Source organism: Falco punctatus, assembly GCF_963210335.1.
Source record: "Falco punctatus genome assembly, chromosome: 4".
NCBI classification, from domain to species: domain Eukaryota; kingdom Metazoa; phylum Chordata; class Aves; order Falconiformes; family Falconidae; genus Falco; species Falco punctatus.
In genome coordinates this window covers 25,680,640-25,702,266 of record NC_137583.1, presented here as the reverse complement: position 1 = coordinate 25,702,266, position 21,627 = coordinate 25,680,640, and the positions used below count along the sequence as shown (strand labels likewise).

General features: G+C 43.9%; 1 protein-coding gene across 1 annotated transcript; it reads left to right on the top strand.

Annotated features, from left to right (window-relative positions):
- The first annotated feature begins 687 nt into the window (after nucleotides 1-687).
- COG7 (component of oligomeric golgi complex 7) lies at nucleotides 688-21,567 on the top strand. The gene is made up of 17 exons (XM_080384421.1): nucleotides 688-990; nucleotides 1,547-1,695; nucleotides 2,207-2,323; nucleotides 2,510-2,678; nucleotides 4,594-4,676; nucleotides 5,456-5,578; nucleotides 7,452-7,650; nucleotides 9,604-9,731; nucleotides 10,317-10,471; nucleotides 11,628-11,744; nucleotides 12,273-12,338; nucleotides 13,085-13,271; nucleotides 14,256-14,396; nucleotides 14,854-14,937; nucleotides 16,888-17,002; nucleotides 19,266-19,409; nucleotides 20,873-21,567. Exons 1-17 carry the CDS (start codon nucleotides 825-827, stop codon nucleotides 21,037-21,039), a joined length of 2,310 nt encoding a protein of 769 aa, XP_080240547.1. The 5' UTR covers nucleotides 688-824; the 3' UTR covers nucleotides 21,040-21,567.
- The last annotated feature ends 60 nt before the right edge of the window (nucleotides 21,568-21,627 follow it).

Below are 21,627 nucleotides of genomic sequence, written 5' to 3'. Positions count from 1 at the left end.
ATTCAGAGTACAGCACATACTCATTTTTGTTCACACACAGGACTGGTTACAGGTTTCTCGCTTCTAATGCAAGTAAGTGTGCACGCCAAAATAGCACTTTTGTGTGTTGTACCAGTGACACGGTGCCCCCCAAGTGGGGGTTTGCCCTCTCTCGGGGGCGCTAGATGAGTTGGAGGTGGTGATCTCCCACTACCACAGTTACCATTGTCCTACTTTTCACTAATTTTCTGTGGGTTGCAACACCTTATCAGCTTGCCTCCTTTTGCGGTCATAACTTTCTCTCTTGGAGGCTCCTTTCTGCATAGTTTAGATAACGGTGTTCTGACCGTTATCTGTTCTTTGTCTCCGAGGGCTGGCTCCCCTGGTCAGCAGTCCTTCCATGCCTCAGTTCAGACCACTTGCGAGGCTGGGTCAGCTTGACCTGAGCTGTGTGCGCACACCCGCTGCACGCAGGGTTACGGGACAGTTCTGGGCGGGAGTTGCGCTGGCGCCGCAGCCCTGCCCAGCCCCCCGCCTGCCGGTGCTCTCTGCCGGGCCGCCCTGCCGTAGCGGCCCCGGGGGGCCGCCCCCCACTCCGGCCCCGGCGCTTGGCCCGGTGCGGGGCTGCCTCGTGGGGCCCGCCCGCGCGTTCCCCTCCACAGTCCCGCCGAGCCTCGCGTTCCCGGCCTCGGCGCCGGTGCCGCCGTGGGAGGCCGCGGCCTCGGGCCCGCCACCGCCGCCAGGGCCCGCCCCGCGGTACGGCGGCCGGCAGGGGCCCGGCGGTGCGGTTCCCGGTGCGCGGCGCGGCCGGCGTGCCCCCCGGGCCCTGAGGCGAGACGGCAGCCATGGATTTCTCCAGGTTCCTGTCGGATGAGTTTGAGGTGAAGAGCTGGGTGAACGCGGCCTTCCGGGCCGTGCAGCAGGAGGCCCCCGGCAAGGTGGACGCGCACGCCGCCACCCTGGTGATGAAGTTGCAGCTCTTCATCCAGGAGGTCAACAACGCCGTGGAAGGTGGGGCGGGCGGGGGGGGGCTGTGCTGGCCGGTAAACGTGCGGGGCTGGGCCCGGTGTGGGGCCTGGGGCTCCCCGCTGCCGCTGCGGTGCTGCCCGCCCGCGCCTGGAGCCGCCGCGGCCTGGCAGGCTGCCCGGGTGCTGAGGAGCCGCGGCCCCTGCTGGGGGAGGTTGAGATGGGATATTGGGAAAAATTCCTTCCCCGCAAGGGTTGTGCAGCCCTGGAACAGGCTGCCCAGGGGGTGCTGGAGTCACCGTCCCTGGGGTGTTCAAACAACACACAGGTGTGGCGCTTGGGGACATGGTTAGTGGTGGCCTTGGCAGCGCTGGGTTAAGGCTTGGACTTGATCTTGAAGGTCTTTTCCAACCGAAACGATTCTATGAAAGAGTGCATATTTAAACTTTAAAGATACATCTCAAGTTTTCCTGATTGTTTTGCTTCGTTTGTGGGTTTTTTCCCCCCAAGTATTGAAGATCATTCAAGACTATTGAAAAAAAACCTTTTTCCTGTGAGGGCTCTTGGGCCCTCCTCATTGTGCTGCTTGGTGTTTCTGCAGAAACAAGCCATCAGGCTCTCCAGAACATGCCCAGAGTCCTCCGGGAAGTGGAGGTCTTGAAACAGGAGGCAACATTTCTGAAGGAGCAAATGATCCTTGTTAAAGAAGATATAAAGAAATTTGAAGAAGATACAGCTCAGTCAATGCAGGTGGGTTCTTGTCTGCCATAGTGTTTATCTGCAGCTTGTGAAATTCTAAAGTTCCCAGAGTTGTTCATGTTAAACAACCTTGTGAACTCTAAGATAGACAAAACCACTTGTTTTAACACTGAAAGTAGAAAAGTGGATGTGATAACAGAGCAGTGCAGTCTGCATTTCCTGAGGAACAGCTGATCCTGTTTCAGTTCAGACAGAGCTGCTGTTACCTGACTGAGGACACTGGTTTCTGCCAAGATTTCTGCCTTTTGTTAGCTGGGATGCATAGCATTTTTCAGACAAAGTGGGTATTGGAAGTGCATATCCAGAAGTGAAACTAACTTTTTGTTGTCTGACTTTGGAAGTTGATTTAACATCTCTAGCTCTTTCAGCCAGCTCGTTCCTCCTTGTAACAGCATGATCTTTTCACATTTTTTTAAACCCAAGCTAAAAATAACTCCTTAATGTAAGTATGTACAGCAGTCATCTTTTCTTTCAATGGGTAACATTATTTTTTTTTCTTCAGGTCCTGGTAGAGATTGACCGAGTGAAGTCTAGAATGCAGTTGGCTGCCGAGTCTCTTCAGGAAGCAGACAAATGGAGCACATTAAGTGCAGATATTGAAGAGACTCTTAAAACACAGGTACATACCGCATTATTCTTTGTGATTGGTCTTTCTGCCTTCAGCTTTCCAGGGAAACTGCATTTAAATGTAGGTTTTTGAAGTGACTCTAAAACATGTACCTGTTTGTAAAATGTCTTTATGAAACTGGTATTAATGCTTTTTAAGGTCGTGTTTGGTAATGGGGTTGCCTTTCCCTGGTGACAGGATGTGTCTGTGATTTCGGCCAAACTAACAAGTATGCAGAGCAGCCTGGCTATGCTTGTGGACACACCAGATTACTCAGAGAAGTGCGTGCATCTGGAGGCCCTGAAGAACCGACTAGAGGCCATGGCTAGCCCTCAGATTGTTGCTGCTTTTAACTCCCAGTCTGTAGGTCAGTAACTCATTTATTGTCGTTGCAGAGTTTATTGTCTTTTTAAAAGTAAAATGTTTTTTGGTGGGCAGTTGATGTCCAGAAAGCTTCTAGCACTGGGCTGTGTGCTTTTTCTGGAGGAGCCAGATGCCGTGAAATGTTAGGTGCTCCGCAGATGCCTGCAATCCAGTGCATCTTCAATTTTGTTGCAGTTTGGTGTACCTGTGGCCACTGTGGGAATTAAGGAGAATATGAGCTGCTTTTCTAGGCCATGTAGATGGGTGAAATGGAGATGCTGAGGCAGGGCTGCCCTGCTTGTCATAGTTAAGTTATGCCACAGATGCTCTCCAGGTGGGAAGTGCTATTCAAGTAAGCAAAAGGTCTCTAGTTTTGCGTTACCACAGTGCTACCGGGCATTTCTGTTACAGCTTGGTGTTGTAATCAAAAAAAAGATTTGTTTGGAAACATTGTGAAGCCTTACTGCCTTGTAAAGGCCGTTTTGTAAACTCTTCTTTAGAAAACTCGACTTTTTGGACTGTTCTTTTTGTTCTTCCTTCCCTCTCCTACTGTCACAGCACTTCTGAGAAATACTTGTTCTGGTTGTTGTCTTTCATCTGTGTGCACACAGAGGTCCCAGTGAGGATCTGGGCTGTGGTGCTTTTGCTGCAGAGCGCTCTGGAGTTCTTGTCTATGTAAAGGCAAAGCATAGCAGCGCATGGCTGCAGACAGCCAGAGGGAACGGAGGAGGGAGGAAACTGTGTGCTGTGCTTCTAACAAATGTGCTTAATCCCTTGTGCAGATCTCGCTGTTCTATCTCCTGTTCTTCTGGCTTTCCTTCTCTGCACAGCTTCCTGTCTTTCTTGGTCTGTGCTCATCACCTTCACAGTAGGTCCCATGCCTTTTTTCTGCTGTTGCAGTGCATTGCCCTTTACAGAGAAATTCAAGGCAAGACAAAGGATGATGTTCTGGAATATTTTCTCTGCTTAGGATGAAAGTAAATTGAGTATTTATATCCTCTACGAGGATATAAATAACCCTCTTTCTCTTCTCCACCAAAGAAAACATACGGGTGCAAGAAAGCTGCTGGTGGCAGGTCTGCTGGTATAAGGTCCTTTATTTGGGCATACTGTTCAGAAGGAATCACTTCAAGCACTGTTGCATTCTCTTCCAAAATCTGATCTGGGCGTGTGGAGACACAAGCTTTTTTTCCTGTTGAAGAGGGTTTTCTGTTTTCTGTGGAGTCATGTTTTTTTTTCCTGAAGTCCAGCTCCTACAACTGTAATACAAGTCTGTAAACATATCCCCAGACAGCCTGTATTCAGTGACCTCCACAGATGAAGAGTACTTCAGGTTACTTAGTGTTCTAGTTTCTCTGTGTTCCAGGTCCTGTTTGAAAAACCAGGTCTCATTACTAATTTCTCTGACCCCAGATATATTTGTGGACAGAACTGTAGTCATCTGCCTTACAGTACACAACAGGCTTTTGAGGAACTTGGATTTCAAAGCTTTGTGTAAGAGCTAACTGTGCCATTAGTCAGTCTCAAGGCAGCTAGCTTAGGTATCAGTTCGAGCAGTGGTGAAAGCAAAGCTGAGGACTTTGTGACATATGTTCTAGTTTTGTAGGCAGTGGCTTGTTTCTGGGAAAATAATGATATCCTTCTAGGAGATGCTTTGGTTTTGTCTATAATACTAGATACATTTGCTGATTAAGAAGTTAAACTGAAGTTAAATTAATTCCTCATGTCTGCTACCTGTTCTTGTTTTAGCATGTGTTTTAGGCAGTTCCGCTCTTACTTGAGTAGGCAAGCAAACAAAAGGTGTAATTGTGTCTTTCTGTACAGGCTGTTGCGCATGCTCCTTGGAAGAAGAGTTCTCTTGGTCAGCTCTGAGAGCTTTGAGACTGACTGTTAACTGCCTGTTACTTTGTTTTGTTTAGATCAGGCAAAAACGTTTGTTAAAGTCTTCACTGAAATTGATCGGATGCCCCAGCTTCTTGCTTATTATTATAAATGTCACAAGGTAAGTATCTCGATATTTTAATATGGAGGAATAAAATGTAAATTTACATTCTTGCTTGTCTTGGGCTGCAGGGGGAGCTGCTACTTCACGTATTGTACCTTCCTGTTTGAAGGAGGATGGAACCTGTTCTTTTCCATGTTTCATTCTCTTGACTTCTCAGCTGGCTCTTAACAGCTTTGGTTACTCCCCATGTTTCAAGAGTAATTCTCCATTCAGCGCTTTGTGTGCCTTCCTACGGTAGACATAGGATATGTGGTTCTGCTTGATTTCTCTGTGCCTTATAGTTTTGGTTTGCTTTTCTTGGATGTGCTATGTCATTAATAACTTTATTGCTGCAACTTGCCAGCTGCTGACTTCTGTAAACTCTTTTCAGGTAAGATTAAAAGTTGGAATTCCAGACAGTTCTGTAGCCATAACCTGATCCTCAAATTTCTTTCAGGACTGTGACTTTTGAGGATTAAGTTCAAGGCTGGGGCTTGCCAAGTATTTCAACTATTATGTGGGGGTATCAGTTACAGTCTCATTTTATGAGTAAAATACCAATGTTAATTAAATCTTTGAATCAACTAAGAAACCTCTAGCTTCATGCTGAAAATCTTTTCCTTCTGTGGTGCTGAATTATAGCAAAATGTTATGCTGAAATCTGGAGAGAGGAGCGAGGGTGGGCATTGCGGTTTAGCAAAGGTGCTTTCCGTGGGAAGTTCTTGGTTTGAAATAACAAAAGCTAGATCTGTGGGCTGTCAGTTCACCTCTTAGAATGGTTCTCATTACTCCTGCAGGTGCAGCTGGTGGCAGTGTGGCAGGATCTCTGCCAAAGTGACTTAAGCTTAAATCGCCAGTTGACTGAACTGTATGACACACTTCTTGGGACCTGGCACTCACAACTTCAGTGGACAACACAGGTGCAGTAGCTGTTTAATATTGGTGCAGTTATGGGAGAGGATGAGATAGAGCGTGTGCTCTTAAGTCTTATAAACCACAGAATAGTTCATCAGTGCTCACTCTTTGAGTTATACGCTGTGCCTTAATGCAAGACAGGAGTTGGAACATACTTTCTGCTTGTTGTCCAGCTCTTGCAGACAAGATTTGATTTCTGGTGTTCTACCAACAGCAAGGTTGCTATGTTATTGACATTAAAGCTGCTCTATCACTTTCATCTGTATCTTAAGTTAAAACTAATTTGTTGGTGTTGCAAATGTGTTCTGTTGCAAGACATTTGAAATGCCTGAATTACTTTGTCACTTGGCCCGGAGGAAGCCCTCAAGGTCATGTTGGACTGATTCATGTCACTCTGTGCAAGAAATCTGAGGGCTTCTGCTATCATCTTTTGGGTCTGTGTACTTGCTTTTCCTGCCAAGAATAATGTAGGAGCCAAAGTTATTGTCCTGTAGTGAAATGAAGAAATGAGTTTACATTGTTGAGGCTGGAAGAGTTTTTCATCCATGAAGGGTAAAAGATTCTTATCTTCCTGTTACGAAGGCTGGTGCAAGTGCTAGGCCTGTACTGCAAAGGAGCTCAATGTTTTCTTGAATTGTATTTTTTCTGCCTAATGGTTCGATGTGAATTACAGGTCAGATGTCAGCTTACATTTTGGCAGATGTTCTTTGAACTGGGGATTCTAAGAGACAAATGGCACATGGGGCAAAGCTCGTGTCACTCAATCTCTTGTGTTGCTTCTGCTTTCTGAAGAACCCTTCGACCTTTTTTTGTGGTGATCCCAGTTTTCAAAGCAAATGAGTGAGAACAGCTGAAAAGTCACACTAAAAGGCTGTAATGCATTTTATGCTAGTGGAATTGAGGGTGGTGCGTGTAAATAAAACTTCTCAGCTGATTACAGTTGTTCTAGCCTTTCCAGTACTGATTTCTGCCTATCTGACTAGTAATTTGGCTCATGATATAGTACTGTTTCTTGATATTTTACTGATATGTGTTTTTTCCCAACACACCTGTGTAAACTGAGTGCTCTGTTTTCAAATGCCCTTCAAATGCCAAGTGGTTTTTCAAAATACTGTAGTGCCTGTGTTCTGCTGAATTCTGGTTTTGACCTATACCTGTCTTCTCATTTCTTGGTTGCTTTATTCAAAGTACAGTTTCAGTGGTAAATATGTATTGACTCAGACTTTTGTAATGAGGCTGTCCCGTGTGCTGGGTTAGTGAGGTTCTTGCAGTCTTAGCAAACCTCTTTTGGTTTTTTTACCCCTTGTGAGGTTTTTCAAATTTGCTTTTGTTCCCTTTTGCTTGGGAGCTCATGTCATCTGAGGACTCTGTGATCTGTTAGTGCACAAAATGTCATCTTCTTGATCTGTGTATTACTGTCTTTCACTAATAGGTAATTGAGTGTGAAAATGTCCAGGTCAGGCTGCTGCTGCTTTCTCTCCCAACTGTTTATTCCCTGGTTATGGCAGCCTGCCTCTCTGCTGACAGCATTTGCAAACCTGTCTGTTCTGCCTTTTTCCCCCTCTGTTTCAGGAGCCGCAGGTCTCTGTGGCTGGGGCGTAAGGGAGACTACAGTGGGCGTGATTGCTTCTGGGAAGTGGTGCCGCTTGCATGAAGGCTGCTGCTGCCAGCCAAGCAGCAGCACTTGTTCAGGAGGGCTGAAGAAGGTATCAGCCCCTGGACAGACAGGTCCTGCTCAGTTTGGAGTGGGACAGTCTGTGATTGTCCCTGATGAGACAGTGACATGTGGTTTGTACCTTGTGGGGCTCACTGAAAGCTGCCTACTGCTCTGCTCTCTGAAATAATGTGCTTTAGCTAGTAGTTTTTCTGCTGCTACAGGTTTTCAAGAACCCCCATGAAATTGTGACTGTATTGTTGATTCAAACTCTGGGAGCGTTGGTGCCTTCCATCCCTGTCTGCCTCAACACTGCCATGGAGAGAACAGGCCAAGAACCCAAGCTGAATAAGCTGCTGGAGCTCTATGATGCCACCATCCACTTCGCGAAAGGGCTGGAAGCAGCAATGCTGCCAAACCTGAGTAAGGCTCTTGCCCTGAATATTGTCATTCTGTTCTGTCAACTCCTTTGTAAAGTTCTATTGTTGGATTTTGTTTAGTTTTACATGGAGGGAAGGCTTACCTCTTCTACAGTGTTGACCAGGTATGTGGCATTTGTACCTTGGTGTGTGTATATATGTATATATCTTACACCAAAGGTATGGTACGATCCTGGATGACTTTACGGAAGCAGACCTGTTCTGAGCATGCTTGCTGTCTAAGATAAATAGTATTTAGTACTTACCCTTTTACAAGCATTACTATTTCTTCTGTCTAAGAGGGATTAAATTTTATTTTGTAGCTTTTCTGTTGCTACTGCCTTATGTTTTAATTAAGTGAAACTGCGGGGCCAGATATAATCTCTGAACCGTTGGTAGTTTATTGCCTAGCAGCATCCTTGGTGTTTGATTCAAAGTCTAACCCATGCTTTCCTTATTCTGTGATGTTTGTCTTCTCATTTTGGTCATGACTTGGATAATTCCCACAAACCACAAAGCAGTGAGGTGCTGTGTTTACACAGGTTTCTGCCTGGCTTGAACTGTTGGCTATTTATAGTTCTTTACTAATCTGGCAGGGCCCCTTCAAAGACGGGGTATGGGAAAATCCTAAATTAAAGCTAATGGAGCATTCCTAATGCTGTGTTTCCTGTGTTTGATTCCATGTAACATTGTCTTGAGCTATTTAAACCCAGATTTTTACTTGATCATGTAAATTATGATTACTGGGCAATTTCAGGGAGTATGACTGTCACTGTGTCTGGTTTCGTTGTCTTTGTGATTGTGTACTCGTCAGTCATTTTCTGTCCTTGGCTTAGCTTAATTTGTGGTTTGTAATGGGAAATTATTAAAAAGGACTTGGAAAATCATGTCAAATTTTAGAAGACAATGGAATAGGAAGACAGATGCTGAACTGTTATCTGAGTGCGTTTAAAAACCAACAACTTTATTTCCATGTCTTTTGCTGGGGGGTAAGATGCTTGGGAAGAGAAATATCTCAAGAATGGGAAGGTCAGGTGACTTAGCAGAGCAGAGTCAAACCAGTTCCTACATATGTGTATGTGAGGGGAGGGTTCAGTTATGATTCATAGGATAATTCAGGTTGGAAGGGACCTTGGGAGATGATCTAGTCCAACTTTCTGCTCCAAGCAACATCCGCTATGAGGTCAGACCGTGTTACTTGGAGTATTGTCCAGTGTGATCTTGAAAACGTCCGAGCATGGAGGCTTTGGACAACCTGCTCTATTGCTTGTCCGTCCTTAGGGCGTAGACATTTTTTTCTTGTATCCAGGACTCAAGGTAATTATGGTTTACTGCTAGTGTGAGTTTGGCAAAGTTCCACGGTAACAGCTGGCGTCCATTTCTGATGCAAGAAATAATCATTTGGACCTGGTTTTTGTTTGGGTTTGCAGCTCCCTGCTCAACAGAAGGCACTGAAATGCTAAGTTCATGGTTCATGTTCAGCTCTGGTTGTTGAACACCATGAAGCAGTATGTTCAGCAATGCTGAGTGAATTGCGTTAGTGTTAATTATTTTAAGTATGAACCAGGCTTTCTGATAAATGAGGATTGCCTGTGTTTTAAGTTGTGGGAGTAATGTGTTTCACTTCTCAAATCATTTCAATACTTTCCTTCTACTGTAGGTTGGGGTGATTAATAGATTTTTGTCACCAGGCTGTTCTGGAGCAGTGAGTGATAATTTTCTTGACACATTTGTTGAGGCAGAACATCTTGGTTTTAGGAAGCAGGTAAAGATAATAACCTCATTTAAAAATAAAAATAAAATAAAATCTGTGTAGTTGAAACTTAAAGTTGTTGGGTAACATTCCAAGCCTGCGTAGGCAGCATGCTCTAATTGAAGAGCTACTGCACATTGCTTGAAACAAGGTTTTTAGTAGCATGTTCATCTATTTATAGACTAAACATCTGATTCTTTGTAGAGGAGCAGAACCTGGTAAAAGTGATGGAACTGGTGGAAACAGTGTATGGTCCATACAAACCCTATCAACTTGAGTATGGAGACCTGGAAGAAGAAAATCTTCTCATTCAGATCAGTGCAGTGCCCTTGGTAATGTAGCAGTCTTTGTTCAACTATGCAGGGAGGGGCTTGAAGCTTCTACTAAATACAAGGGTCTTAGTCATAATTATTGCTGTCTTTCCCACCCTAATTTTTTGGTAGTGTTTCCTGTTTGCAGTATATTTTTTTATGTTAAGTAAATTTTGTTTAAGAAATAAAGTTAATTTCAGCAGCACTGTCAGGTTGGAGGTAACTGTTTTCTTCTCCTTCACGCAGTAACGGGCACTGCGTGGATCTGCTAGAGAAAGACTTTACCAAAATATTACTATTAACCAAGACCCTCCTTCAGGTTCAATAGAATTTATTAAGAACAGAATCTGGGGGAGGAAAGTCCCTTTTGTAGAAAATTCTGTTGTTGGCATAACTGTTTTTCCTTGAAGATCTGGTAACTGTGGGATTTGGTAGCCTGACTTTTATTAACAGTCACTGTAGGAGGGTGGAAGCAACCGGTGTTGTTCTCCCTTCAGTGTTTCACGAGACTGGAGGATACTGAGAGAACGGTATGTTACCCAAGATGTCTTCAGTGCCTGGACACTCTCTGAAAGAAGTGTCAGGCTCAATTCTGTTGCTTTTTAGGAGCATTGGGAAGTAATTGACTGTGTCCAGGAACTGAACCATTCAGTCAGCAAACTCTTCATGCTGGCTTCTGGAGCCATCGACAACTGCATCAAACTCACTGATGGACTGGGAGTGTGTGGGCTCCTTAAGGCCCTGAAAGGTCTCTTTGCAAAGTAAGGTGCTTTTAGTTACACTGCTGCATTTATCCCAAGGGTGTAGCAAGGATTCAGTTTGTGGCCGAGGACTTTGTAGTTTATGAAAAATGTCTGAGAGCGGAAAGTATCCATGGTAGTAATGTGAATCATCTGATATCCCCTCCTACCACTTCATTCAGGCAGTGACTGTTTCTTAGGGGAAAAATACAGGCTTTTTGTGGCTAAATTGAAGACTTTTCTCAGCTGTTTTCTATTCTGGTTGGGCTGAATTTTCATTTTTAATAAATATTTTTGGAGGGGAAAACGTTTCCCAAAACAGAATAAATCAAAGGCAAATTAGGCTGGTGAAGGTAGATCTCAGTGGGGCAAGTGACCTCACATTCACGATCTGCCTGTAAGTGTGAGATACTCTAGTGAGTGAGGTTCACTGTAAGTTCTTGTCTTAAAATATCACTAACAGCCCGCTTAGATAGTATTCCGGTACTGATTACTTCAGTATTTTTTCCTGATACTGAAAAAGCTGCTCACAATGTATAAATCAAGCTGTTACCTTGCTGCCCTGTGGGGAAGAGGAAAGCACACTTCTCTGATCTCACCTTCTTTATAGGCAATTACATAGCAGTGTGCATGCCTCCAGCTTATGGGCTTTCTTTTTTTAAAAAAATGGGGTGTGTGGAAAACAAAATGTTCTCCTTTTTATCCATGTTCTCATCTGGGGAGTAGCTGAGAAAACAAATTCATGAGATTGTTGTCATTGTGTTCCTGGACTAAGGGCCAAGTGATGTTGGAGTAGCAGTAGCCTTATAAACTTTTTCTGGTCTTTCCTAGGAAATGTGATTAGTGTAGTGGTAACACAAATGCCTTACACCCTCTCATATGAGTGGAGAGTTCTTGGTAACCCATATGCAGCAAACTGAAGTAGCCGCACAGTATCTGTTACCCTGAGTTTCTCTCTGTCTTCTAATGTGCCTTGACTGGGCTATGGCTGATCAGTTCTTCACGTTCATGTGTTTGGACTGGACAACAGTGTCTCTTCTGAACTCCTTTTAATATTTCTGGTTCTTACTTGGCCCTTGTAGAGGACTGAATGAGCAATTGCAGGCCATGCAGTTATTTTGCTCTCCAGCCTATTCTCTTATGCTGGTGCTGATCTCTCCTCTGTTTCTTATTACAGGTATACATCTGACTTCACAAATACATTGCAGTCTATACGAAAGAAATGTAAACTGGATGATGTTTTATCAGATTCCCTTTTCCAGGAGGACTGGACTGCGTTCCAAAACTCTGTTCGGTAAAAGGGGTTTGTTTGGGTTATTTTTTGCCTGGCTCAGAACTGATTTTTGTATCAAAGTTGAAAGGGAATTACTTGGGGTCAGTTTACACAAGTTCTTAGTGCAGAATGCAGGCCTATGCTCACATAGCTGCAGTGCTATGCAGTGAACGTTAGTGTTAGTGACTGGGTTTCAGGTTGCTGCTGGCACAGTAAGTGCTGTGAGGCTCCCCACCCTGTCTGGAGCAAGGCTGCATGTCGTATCACTTGAAATATCAGCAGCTCTTAGAATTTTTCCCAGTGACACTGAGCTGGCCTTAGCCATGACACCAAGAAGTAGCATATGGATGAGGCTGTTGGGCAAAGATGCAGTATGTCATCAAATGGATGCAGAGTTAATAGCCAAAATAACTTTTGACAGATGTGTGTCCTGTTTGGTTACTGCATTTTGTAATTATTTGACATGTGTTTGCAGTGGGTTGTCTAGGGGGGTGTCTGGCATTACCTGCCTCAAATCTCACAACGTGTTTTTGTCTCGTCCTTTTCCAGGATAATTACTACTTGTGGTGAGCTCCTTCATCAGTGTGGAGACTTTGAGCAGCAACTGGCCAACAAGTAAGCATTGCTGAACTTAAGTCATGAGCTGTCAGCATAGGTATGAAGTTGAAAGAAAACAACCTCCAAGGTGCTTTCCTTGTGTAGACCAAGGACGAAAAGCAGAGCCACTGTGATTTCCCCCCACTTCCCCTCCCCATCTTTTGAAATGTCAGAAATGGGTCACAGACTGTTCCACTCAGTTGTGTGGCCTGAGACAGTCACAAAAATCCTTTTTCTTGGATACCCAGCTGGCCATCAAAGGAACTGCCAGACTGGGGTCTTTTCCACCAGATCAAACTGGCAAGATTCTCACCCCCCTTGTGAGATGCGGCATGAATCATTTGCTGAAGTGAATCTCGATGTGCCTTAACTGATCAATTCCTTGTAATCTGAGGAGTGTCAAGCCCAGGCAGCACATGGATCATTTGTTGCTTGTAGGCAGCACATTATTTAGCCTCTTGTACGTTAGTCTGACTCGAGTGCCTGTGCTTTGTATAGGACCCAGTGGCCTGCAGTGCACCAGAGACTGGGCGTCTTCCATTTGCTAGACATTCTGAGAGTGCAATCCTCTCTGTTTCAGCTCAATATTTTTGCAGGTTTTGAGTTGCACAGTAGATGTGAGAGTTGGCTGTAACTAGTGTCTGCCACCAAAAAATACTCTTCTTTGAAGTAGTGAAAGGTAGTGTTGGTCCTTGGACCAGCATGAGAACAACAGTGCTGATTTCAGAGGATTTTGCTGGTGACTTTTGTGTACTTGTTTTCAGGATTTTCTCAACTGCTGGGAAGTATCTCTCGGACTCCTACAGCCCTTGTAGTTTTTCTGGCTTTCAGGATACCAGTTCTGCAGAAAAGAAGAGCTCCTTAAAGAATCCCTGGCAGGAATATAATTATCTTTTGAAGGAGAATCCATCTGAGTATGCCAGCCTTATGGAAACGCTTTACACTCTAAAGGTAGCTTTGGTGCCTGGAAGAGCCTGCTTGTATCACAGGATGCTGTTGGGCCCACATTTGGTAGATGAGAGCTGGATTCCCCCTACAGCCTGATTACTTTTCATCGTGAGCTGCAGCCTTCTAATGGGCTGTGTTCCAAGTCTTCCACAGAGACACCGATCTGTGGGGAGGTGAAATGTCCAAACCAAGGAAGTCTGGACTCATTCTATCTCTCCCCAGATCTGGCTGTGTTTTGTGAACGTGCCCTTACCAGTTCAGGTGAGGGAGAATTTGTCACAGAAAGCATTGGGAAGGTTGTATTGGAGCCACCTCAAATGCTGGAGCCCCCGTACTGGCTTCTCAAGACTTTCTTTGCCACTTATGCTCTGCTGCCATATCCATTCCAAAATATAATTCTGCAAGTTCATTCATGCATGTGTCTGTGAACAGTGTAGAATGACTAGTTATCTTCTCGTTTATCAAAGTTATGTTTGCCATCGTTGGTCACATGTAGCAGTGAAGTCAAGGTTATGAGTCTTTTACTTCCTCAAAATGTTTTGATTTCTTTTGCACTTAATTTACTTGCAAATTGGGCAGCTCTGCCTTCAGTGTTCTATGTTTGACTTTAAAACCTTAGCTGAATAGTCAAGTTCCGTAGGTACTCTTCATGTAAAACTTTTGCTTGATTCCATGCAGGGAATCGGTTGATTGACCCCTTTGTGTAAAAGGCAGTTTGCCATCTCTGCAAGTGTCTCAGTATCTAGCCTATACTGGTGCCTGGCATGGCTGGAATGTGATGCTGATTCTTTGTTCCACATTTCGGGGAGCAGTGTGCAGTTTCTGTCTTGAATAAATGGTTAGAATAAGGAAACAAGCTGTGCCATTGCAGAGGAAAGCTCTTGATTGCCTAATAAAGACTTCTTTAAGAATGTTAACACAGCTTCTCTGTGGTCAGTTTCATGACTTCTGTATGTAAACATTTTTCCATCTTTGTGTGTGTGTTAGGAAAAAGGTACAAGTAACCACAACCTGTTGTCTTCATCGCGATCTGCCTTAAGCCGCCTCAACCAGCTGGCGCACCACTTGGCTTTTGATTCTGTTTTTCTTCGCATCAAACAACAACTTTTACTTGTTTCGAAGATGGAGGTGAGTAATAGGTACTTTGATCTGATCTGAACTGCAACGTTTACCTGTGGGATACCTTAGGGTGGAGCACCGCTCCATGTTGCTTACCTTTCTCCTTTTCAGGATGTTTCCCTCTGGTATCATGTTTCTTCCATGAGCTACAGTCAGTAGAAAAGTTTACCTCCTTTCATCCACAGCATTCACAAGAGGCAGCTGTGTTTGCAAGCTCTGGTGTTTGAGATGCTGCTTTTCTAACCTGTGTGAGCATGTATTTCCCACAGGAAGCTATGTGGAAAGGGTGTGTATGTTTTGGGCCTGAGGGAGGACGAGGGAAGCAGTTGCCGCACCATCTGTGTTCTGCTTTCTGGAAGTCCGTGGGTAGTCACAGTTCATGTTGCTGAGTGACCCCTTCCTAGAGTACCGATAGACTTCATGCTCCAGAAAGTCATAGATTCATTCTGCACTTTTTATTTTACAGAGCTGGAATTCTGGTGGCATTGGTGAGACCCTGACAGATGACCTGCCAAACTTCAGCTTGACTCCTCTGGAATATATCAGCAATGTAAGAGCTTGCAGGGATAGTTACTGAAAGCCCAGTGCTGGGGCAATCTCTGAGTTTCCCCAATTTCTTGTAAAATCATGGTATTAGTTAAAATTTTATAGGATGGTGATCGATGCTCTTGCTGATTCAGCCATTATCAATTGAGTTGTGCCATTCTTTGTAGCTTTTATATAAAATCCCTGTCAAGGTCTGGAACAGCAAAAGAACATTGGGAGCACAAGGAGTGGTTCTTCTCTGCTGAACTGCCCTGTGTACAGTGTTAACTCCTGCAATGGGGCGGGGAATGCCAGCTGGGGAATACTGAATGTATATTCATAATGCAGCTCATGTAGCAGAGGAGTTCCTGCAATGTGTATTGGAGTGATTTAATCATACTACGAAGTCAGATTGAGCTTTTACCCTTCTAATCCCCATGTGACTCCCTGGTTTCTCTTTCTGATGGAATAACAATGAAACCTTTCTGGCAGTGGGGTGTCTGAGTAGAAAAGGAAAGTGAGCTGTTCATTCCTTCTGACTAGGCACTCCTCAGTTCGGTGCTGCTGAACAGTGTTCACATTGCTTTCCCATTCTCCTGGTTGGCATTTCAAGTCACTGCCAAATTTGCAGTTCAGATATTAATGTTAGCGGCTATTATTATCTGAATACGAAGTATAATTTGATAAGCAAGTTTTTTTATGTTACTGTCATTCTGTGCATCACACAGGGAACAGATTTTTCAAGGACAGGCTGCAACCAAAAGCTTTTAATATTGTATTTTCTTCTGGCTTATGGCCTACAAACTGTTATACTGTGCTTCTGAAAAAAAAAAGAAATGTATAGAAATGGATAGTCAGTCAACTTGTGGGACAGTTTTATTATGGGTAGTTTGAATTTAGCTATCTGAGAGGCTTTTATGATGTTTAGAAAGCTCATGGGCGGTGTATAAGGTAAAAATTCAAGGGAAGGTTTCTACTGAATTCTAAGTAGCTTTCTGATTAACACAGTTCACTAAGGAAGACATGCATGGTTGGTAAGAGGCTGTATCTGCTCACCTGCCACTTTAACTGAAAGTTAAAACTGAGACGTATATGGTTGTTACTTGATGCTGTGAGGAATCAAAGGGATTTTCTGCATGTCCAAAGGCAAAGAGGAACTTCATAAAATTTCAGATACAAAGCATTTGGGTTTTGACATCTTTTCAGATCTACCCTTTATCCTGCTGTTGAGTGATAGGTGGGCCAAGACTGAACCAAGGCTTTCTCTTGGGTAGTCTTCAAATAACACTGCTGCATTGTGCAGTAAAATTGAAAACTAAAAAAGCTAAAGTAGAGTTTAGAAACAAACTGGTGTGGCATATGCTGTGTAGAAGAAAAGGCACGTGATGTGAGCTCAGGAAAAAGCTAGTAACAAGCATGCCTCATAACGGGGAGGCAGGGTACTCTGAACTGTATCTGTGCCTAGGACTAGTCTCTGTAGCGCAGATAATAATTTATAAACAAAGTAGTATTTGTTGTATGCCTGAAGTTACGTAGCTTATGTGTGTGTGAATTTGGGAGTGCGGTCCCTTTTTGGGAGAGAGATGTTTCTGTAGTTCATTATTATATTGTCACTTGAATATGTGTTTCTTCTTCAGTGGTTTTGCTTGGTTCAGTCTCTTAGATTCTGTTCTAGAAAACAAATTGCCAGGAACATTCCAGAGATAAAAGATTTGCTTGGAGTAGCAGTTCTCTGTGCAGGTTTTTCTTACCATGATTGTTTCAATGACTGGTTCTCTGACCTTGTGAAAAATCATTTCTTGTACTAAGTGTAATGATGAGCAAGAGCCAATTTGTTTCTGAGCTAATGTGGGTTGCTGTCAAGCTCAGCTTTCTGCTTTCGGGTGTGGATTACTGTAGTTGACTCTTTTTTTCTCTAGTGAAGTACTTGCTTCACATTTGTTTAGTGACTCAGCTCTTTGTGCTTTTATTCTAGATTGGGCAATATATTATGTCGCTTCCTCTCCACCTTGAGCCGTTTGTTGCTCAAGAGGATTCTGCATTGGAACTGGCATTACATGCTGGAAAACTGCCTTACCCCCCAGAACAAGGTAGGATAAAACCAAAGACTTGAGAGTGTCTGGGGGAAAGCTGTCACATTTTGACACATGGCTGTGATGTGTTACGGTAACAAAGCTGTTTGAGATCCATTTCCTATTGACTACTCATGCTGTTTCTTCCAAGAATCTCTTAGTAATACCAGGAGTGAGTAAAACTCTTTGGGGTTTGTTCAAACCAGAGGCTGGATCTGTTTAAGTTTAATGTTCGTTAAAACTGTGGTTTGGGGTGCAGGGTCTGAAGTATTACTGTTTCTGAGTTGGAGCAGTATTAAGTATCTTAGGTGCAGGGAGTGAGCAGGAGGTACCTGGGTCAGTTCCCAGACTTTGAAGGGAACTGTTGAACCAGCCTGAAAGACTTCTTAAGTTAGCTTTTGTGACTTCTGCTCCTTGTCAGCCTGTCCATTGGAGTGCAGTTTATGGAGTGGCTTGAGCTCTCAAACAGCTCGCTTAAGGGGCATCTTGCTCCAACTTTGCACTCCTGCCCTCTCCTTTGTGCTGGTTCCACAGTATGGCTGTTTCTATTCATTAATCCCACAGAAAAATATTCACTTTTTCTGGCCTAGTTTCTCTCAAAAATGGGTCAAAGTGATTTAAATCAACTTCCTAAGAGGTCTGCTATGCAACAGAGCCAGCAGGAGCGCACAGCAAGGAACAGGCAAAGAGGAGGCTTGTGACCATGTTTAGACGTGATGAGTTGTTAGGTTGGCTGACCCCCTCATGTAATGTCCCCGTCTACTGAAGAAAATGACTGTGCATCAGTGATCATACAGTGTGTTCTAATCCCCAGATGGTTCTAAACTGGGATTCGTGAAACAACTGCGGCCTGGAACTAACCTAGTATGAAGTTTTCCAGCTTCAGACCCTAGTGACATCTGGAGAGAATGTCCTGTAAACTTAATTTTACACTAATCACTTGTGGCGTAATATGCAGTCCTCCATGGCCTTGCTGAGAACCATAGCCCCTTAATTTGTTGCTAGGAAAAGAGTAGCCCCTGAGCTCCTTTCTTCAGGGATAGATTATTTGTTCTCTAAGCATGATAGTAATGCTGTTTACTTGTAAACCACCTTTTCCTCTACCTTTTTTTCACTGTAAATCCAGGAAGAAGTACTGTTACACCCTGTGTGACATGCTAACCTATGCCAATCTGTTACACAGGTTAGGAGCCCATGGTCAGAAATTAGTCTTCTATCTGTCTTGTTTTGGACAGGTTTTGCATCTTTGGAAATGGTCAGTTCTTAAGGGTTGGACCACGTGTTCCAGTCTCCATAGTCAGGTTCTTTCTCAGTAAGGACACAATTCTGAAGTGCTGACTGTTTAATTTAAATTTGTTTTTCATCCTGTACTAACACCAGCTGAAATTTAGTAGAGTCCCACTGCTACTACCAGTTCCATTTGGGTCCTTAATGATTACATACCAGCCACAATGTTCTGAAGGAGTTGCAGTGGGTGCTATGGGTGGCTGTTGTCTGGGACAGCTATGGCCCAGGTGCCTCTTCAAAATGTTTTCCACAGAACACATGAAAGAGTTCTTTCTGCATGTTGTTCCTTAATTTCTTGCAGCCAGCTGAGTTTTGGCTAACATTCTTTATTCAGGTGGCTGTCCTTACCTGTTGTGCCATTAATCGTGCTGCAGTTAACAACAGTAGCTAACGCTTCCCAGCAGGTTGGCAGCGCACCGTAGTTTGCTGTGGTTAATCTCTTCTTGGTGTTTATTTCCACTGACAGTCAAGGAAGCATAGAGCTTGGTATTTATAGTCTTCCTGTACCCTTCTGAGAATATGCTCTTTAGGTTTTTGCATTACTTATTTTGTCATCTTAAAGCATTTACATGTTCAATAGCTCATTAATTTTCAAAACAGTCATGAACACAGAATGCCTTCAGGGCTTGAAAAAAAACCCCTGTGAGTCCTTGTCATTGCAGTAGTTTGTAAACTACTCCTGGAAGATGATCCTATAGAACGTGCCAGGCAGTGCCCCTGATCCCTGTCTGATCGCCCGTCAGCCTGTCAGAAATTACTTACCTGGAGAAGTAATGAGGAAAGTGTTTTGGGTCGTGAGCTAGCTTTCCATGTTGTATAGTATCCGGGAGGCTATGTAACTGCTTTGTTTACTCCAAAACCAGATGATAAACCCTGAATACCTTAATGTCCCATTTGAAAAAAAAGTTAACCATTTATGAATTACATTTTGTTACAAAACCAGCAAATGCAGTTGAATGAGACTGCTGACAGCTAACGAGAATTTTCTGTCCAGGAGATGAACTGCCTGAGCTGGACAACATGGCTGACTACTGGCTAGGCTCCATTGCCAGAGCTACGATGCAAACGTACTGCGAAGTCATCCTGCAAATACCAGAGCTCACCGTGCATTCAACAAAGCAGCTTGCCACAGACATCGGTAAGCTCGATGCGCACGTCGCCCTAAGAACTGTTGCCATAACACGTGGGCTGCTCTGTCATTACATTAGATTTGAAGAAACTGCAGTGTGCGTTTCTCCTTTAATCATGAGTGCGTTGATCTGATGCCCAGCATGGTGGAGTGGTTCACAGCTTCTCTTTTGCAAAGCATTCTGTCAGATCCCTCTTTGAGGGAGGAGTGATTTTCCAGTAGGTGCTCCTGCTTCTTCACTGCTCAGTGTTTCTGACGGTGGAAGTCAAAGTCCTTTTCAGCTGAGAAGATTCCCTTGCAAGTGAGTCTTAGCAAGAAAGATCTATATGTAATCTTTCCAAGCATGGCACTGCTCTTTCCCTTCTCATCAGAGTGCCATGTTCTGCCAGTATATGCTGCACAGAGGGTACACGCCATGTGCCAAGCCTGTTGGGGAGCGCACCAGTGGATTACAAAGGGGACAGCTGGTTGATTTCTTCCATCCACTTGATAACTGAGGTAGGGGAGATCAGTTAAGGGACTTCTAAGTAATTGTGGAGCACTTGACCAGCATCCTTTTTCACAAAATCTTTAGGATCAGCTCCCTTGCCATGGCTAACTTACTGTCCTGCTGCTCTGAAGGTGCGAGGTGACTAAAATTACTTTTAATATGGAGCAATTTTCAGCAGCAGAATAGGAGGTAGTTGGCATATGTTCATCTCTGCCTTCTCCCATGCCATTCAGAGTGACTGAGGGAGGTGTTGGGGAAGGCGTTTCTGCAGGATATGAAGGAGATGGATTTTTCTTATCCGAAGCTGATGAAAGTGTTGCCAAGAGACCACTACGGCTATTGTAGACACCAGTTAGTTCTTTTCCTGCTCTAAATCGTGGATCCTTCCCCATGGCCAAGCTAAAAAATAAGGGTAGATGGTGTCTCCTCAGCTCGCCAGAAAGTGTGCTTGGATGCCAGTGAACTCAGCCTGGATTTTTTTAATACTTTTTTTTTTGGCACTGCTTAAAAACAAACCAGTAGATTAGAGGCTAGTTGCTTGGCATTCCTCCCTGCCATCCTTAATTCCCAACTGACTTCGAATCAGTGAGCTGGAACTCCCTCCTGCCTTGACAGCCACTTGCCTCTGCAGAACTTCCCAGCTTTGTTGTAAGCTCTTTGCCTTTGAAAATGTGATTATGATCCTTTGTCTGTGACCTTGGTGACTGACCACCCTGAGGGTGTTGTGTGCAGATACTGAAACCTGGCAGAATGTGTCTGAGTCCTCTGAACAAAACAGACGGTTGTCTGATCTAGTGTACAGGAAGACAAAAATACTAAAAATATACACCTGTCGGTACAGTTCGATTCCAAACACGCTGCTGTGTGGTTTTGAGCTACCGGTGACAGGATTCTAGCTGCCGTGAAGAGCGAAGGATAACTTTCATTTATTTGCACAGTGTCTGTTACCTGTTTAAATACATGTTTATCTTTAATCTTACAGATTATCTAATAAATGTGATGGATGCCCTTGGCCTTCAGCCATCAAGAACACTGCAAAATATTGTAACTCTGTTGAAAGCAAAGCCAGAGGACTACCGTCAAGCTGCAAAAAGTGTGCCCCGCAGAATGGCCAGCAGCATCGCTGCAATGAGGGGCCTGGAGTGTTAGCTGTAATGTCCCTGCTGCTGACACTGTTCAAGGGCTGAACTTTTTGGGTAGTTTTTTATTTCCCTATAAACTTTGGAAGGACAGTGAAAATATCTCTGGGAAACAGGGGAACTTATTTGAGTAACTTTTAATAACAGTCTGTGTCTAGGAAAAGCTTGCTCCATTTTTCCATCCTTAGCAATAAGGAAGGGCGTCCTATGGCCAAATTTACCAAAAACTATCTGGTTGACCTTGAGTAGGCTGAGCAGTGCTGGCTTCTGACTAGAAATGTTCTGCTGTTTGCTGGAGAGTACATGCTTCACAGCGGTAAGATGACTGGCTTTTTCGGAAAATTTAATCAATTCTGAATCTAAAATTATGGGGTAGGTGCAACAAAGATCAACTGATTGGAAGCTCTTCTACCTGGAGGCAATCATCATTGCTCAAGACTGTCATTATTTACAAAGTCAAGAAGACCTTCTCGTTAGTTAGTAGATTAGGCATGATCAAGCTCAACCCTGAGAATAAAACCAGTTCTGTAGGTTGTTCCTTGTGCGTTTAATGTATTCTACTGAATGCTGCTATGAAGTTTATAAGGAATTAATGAAA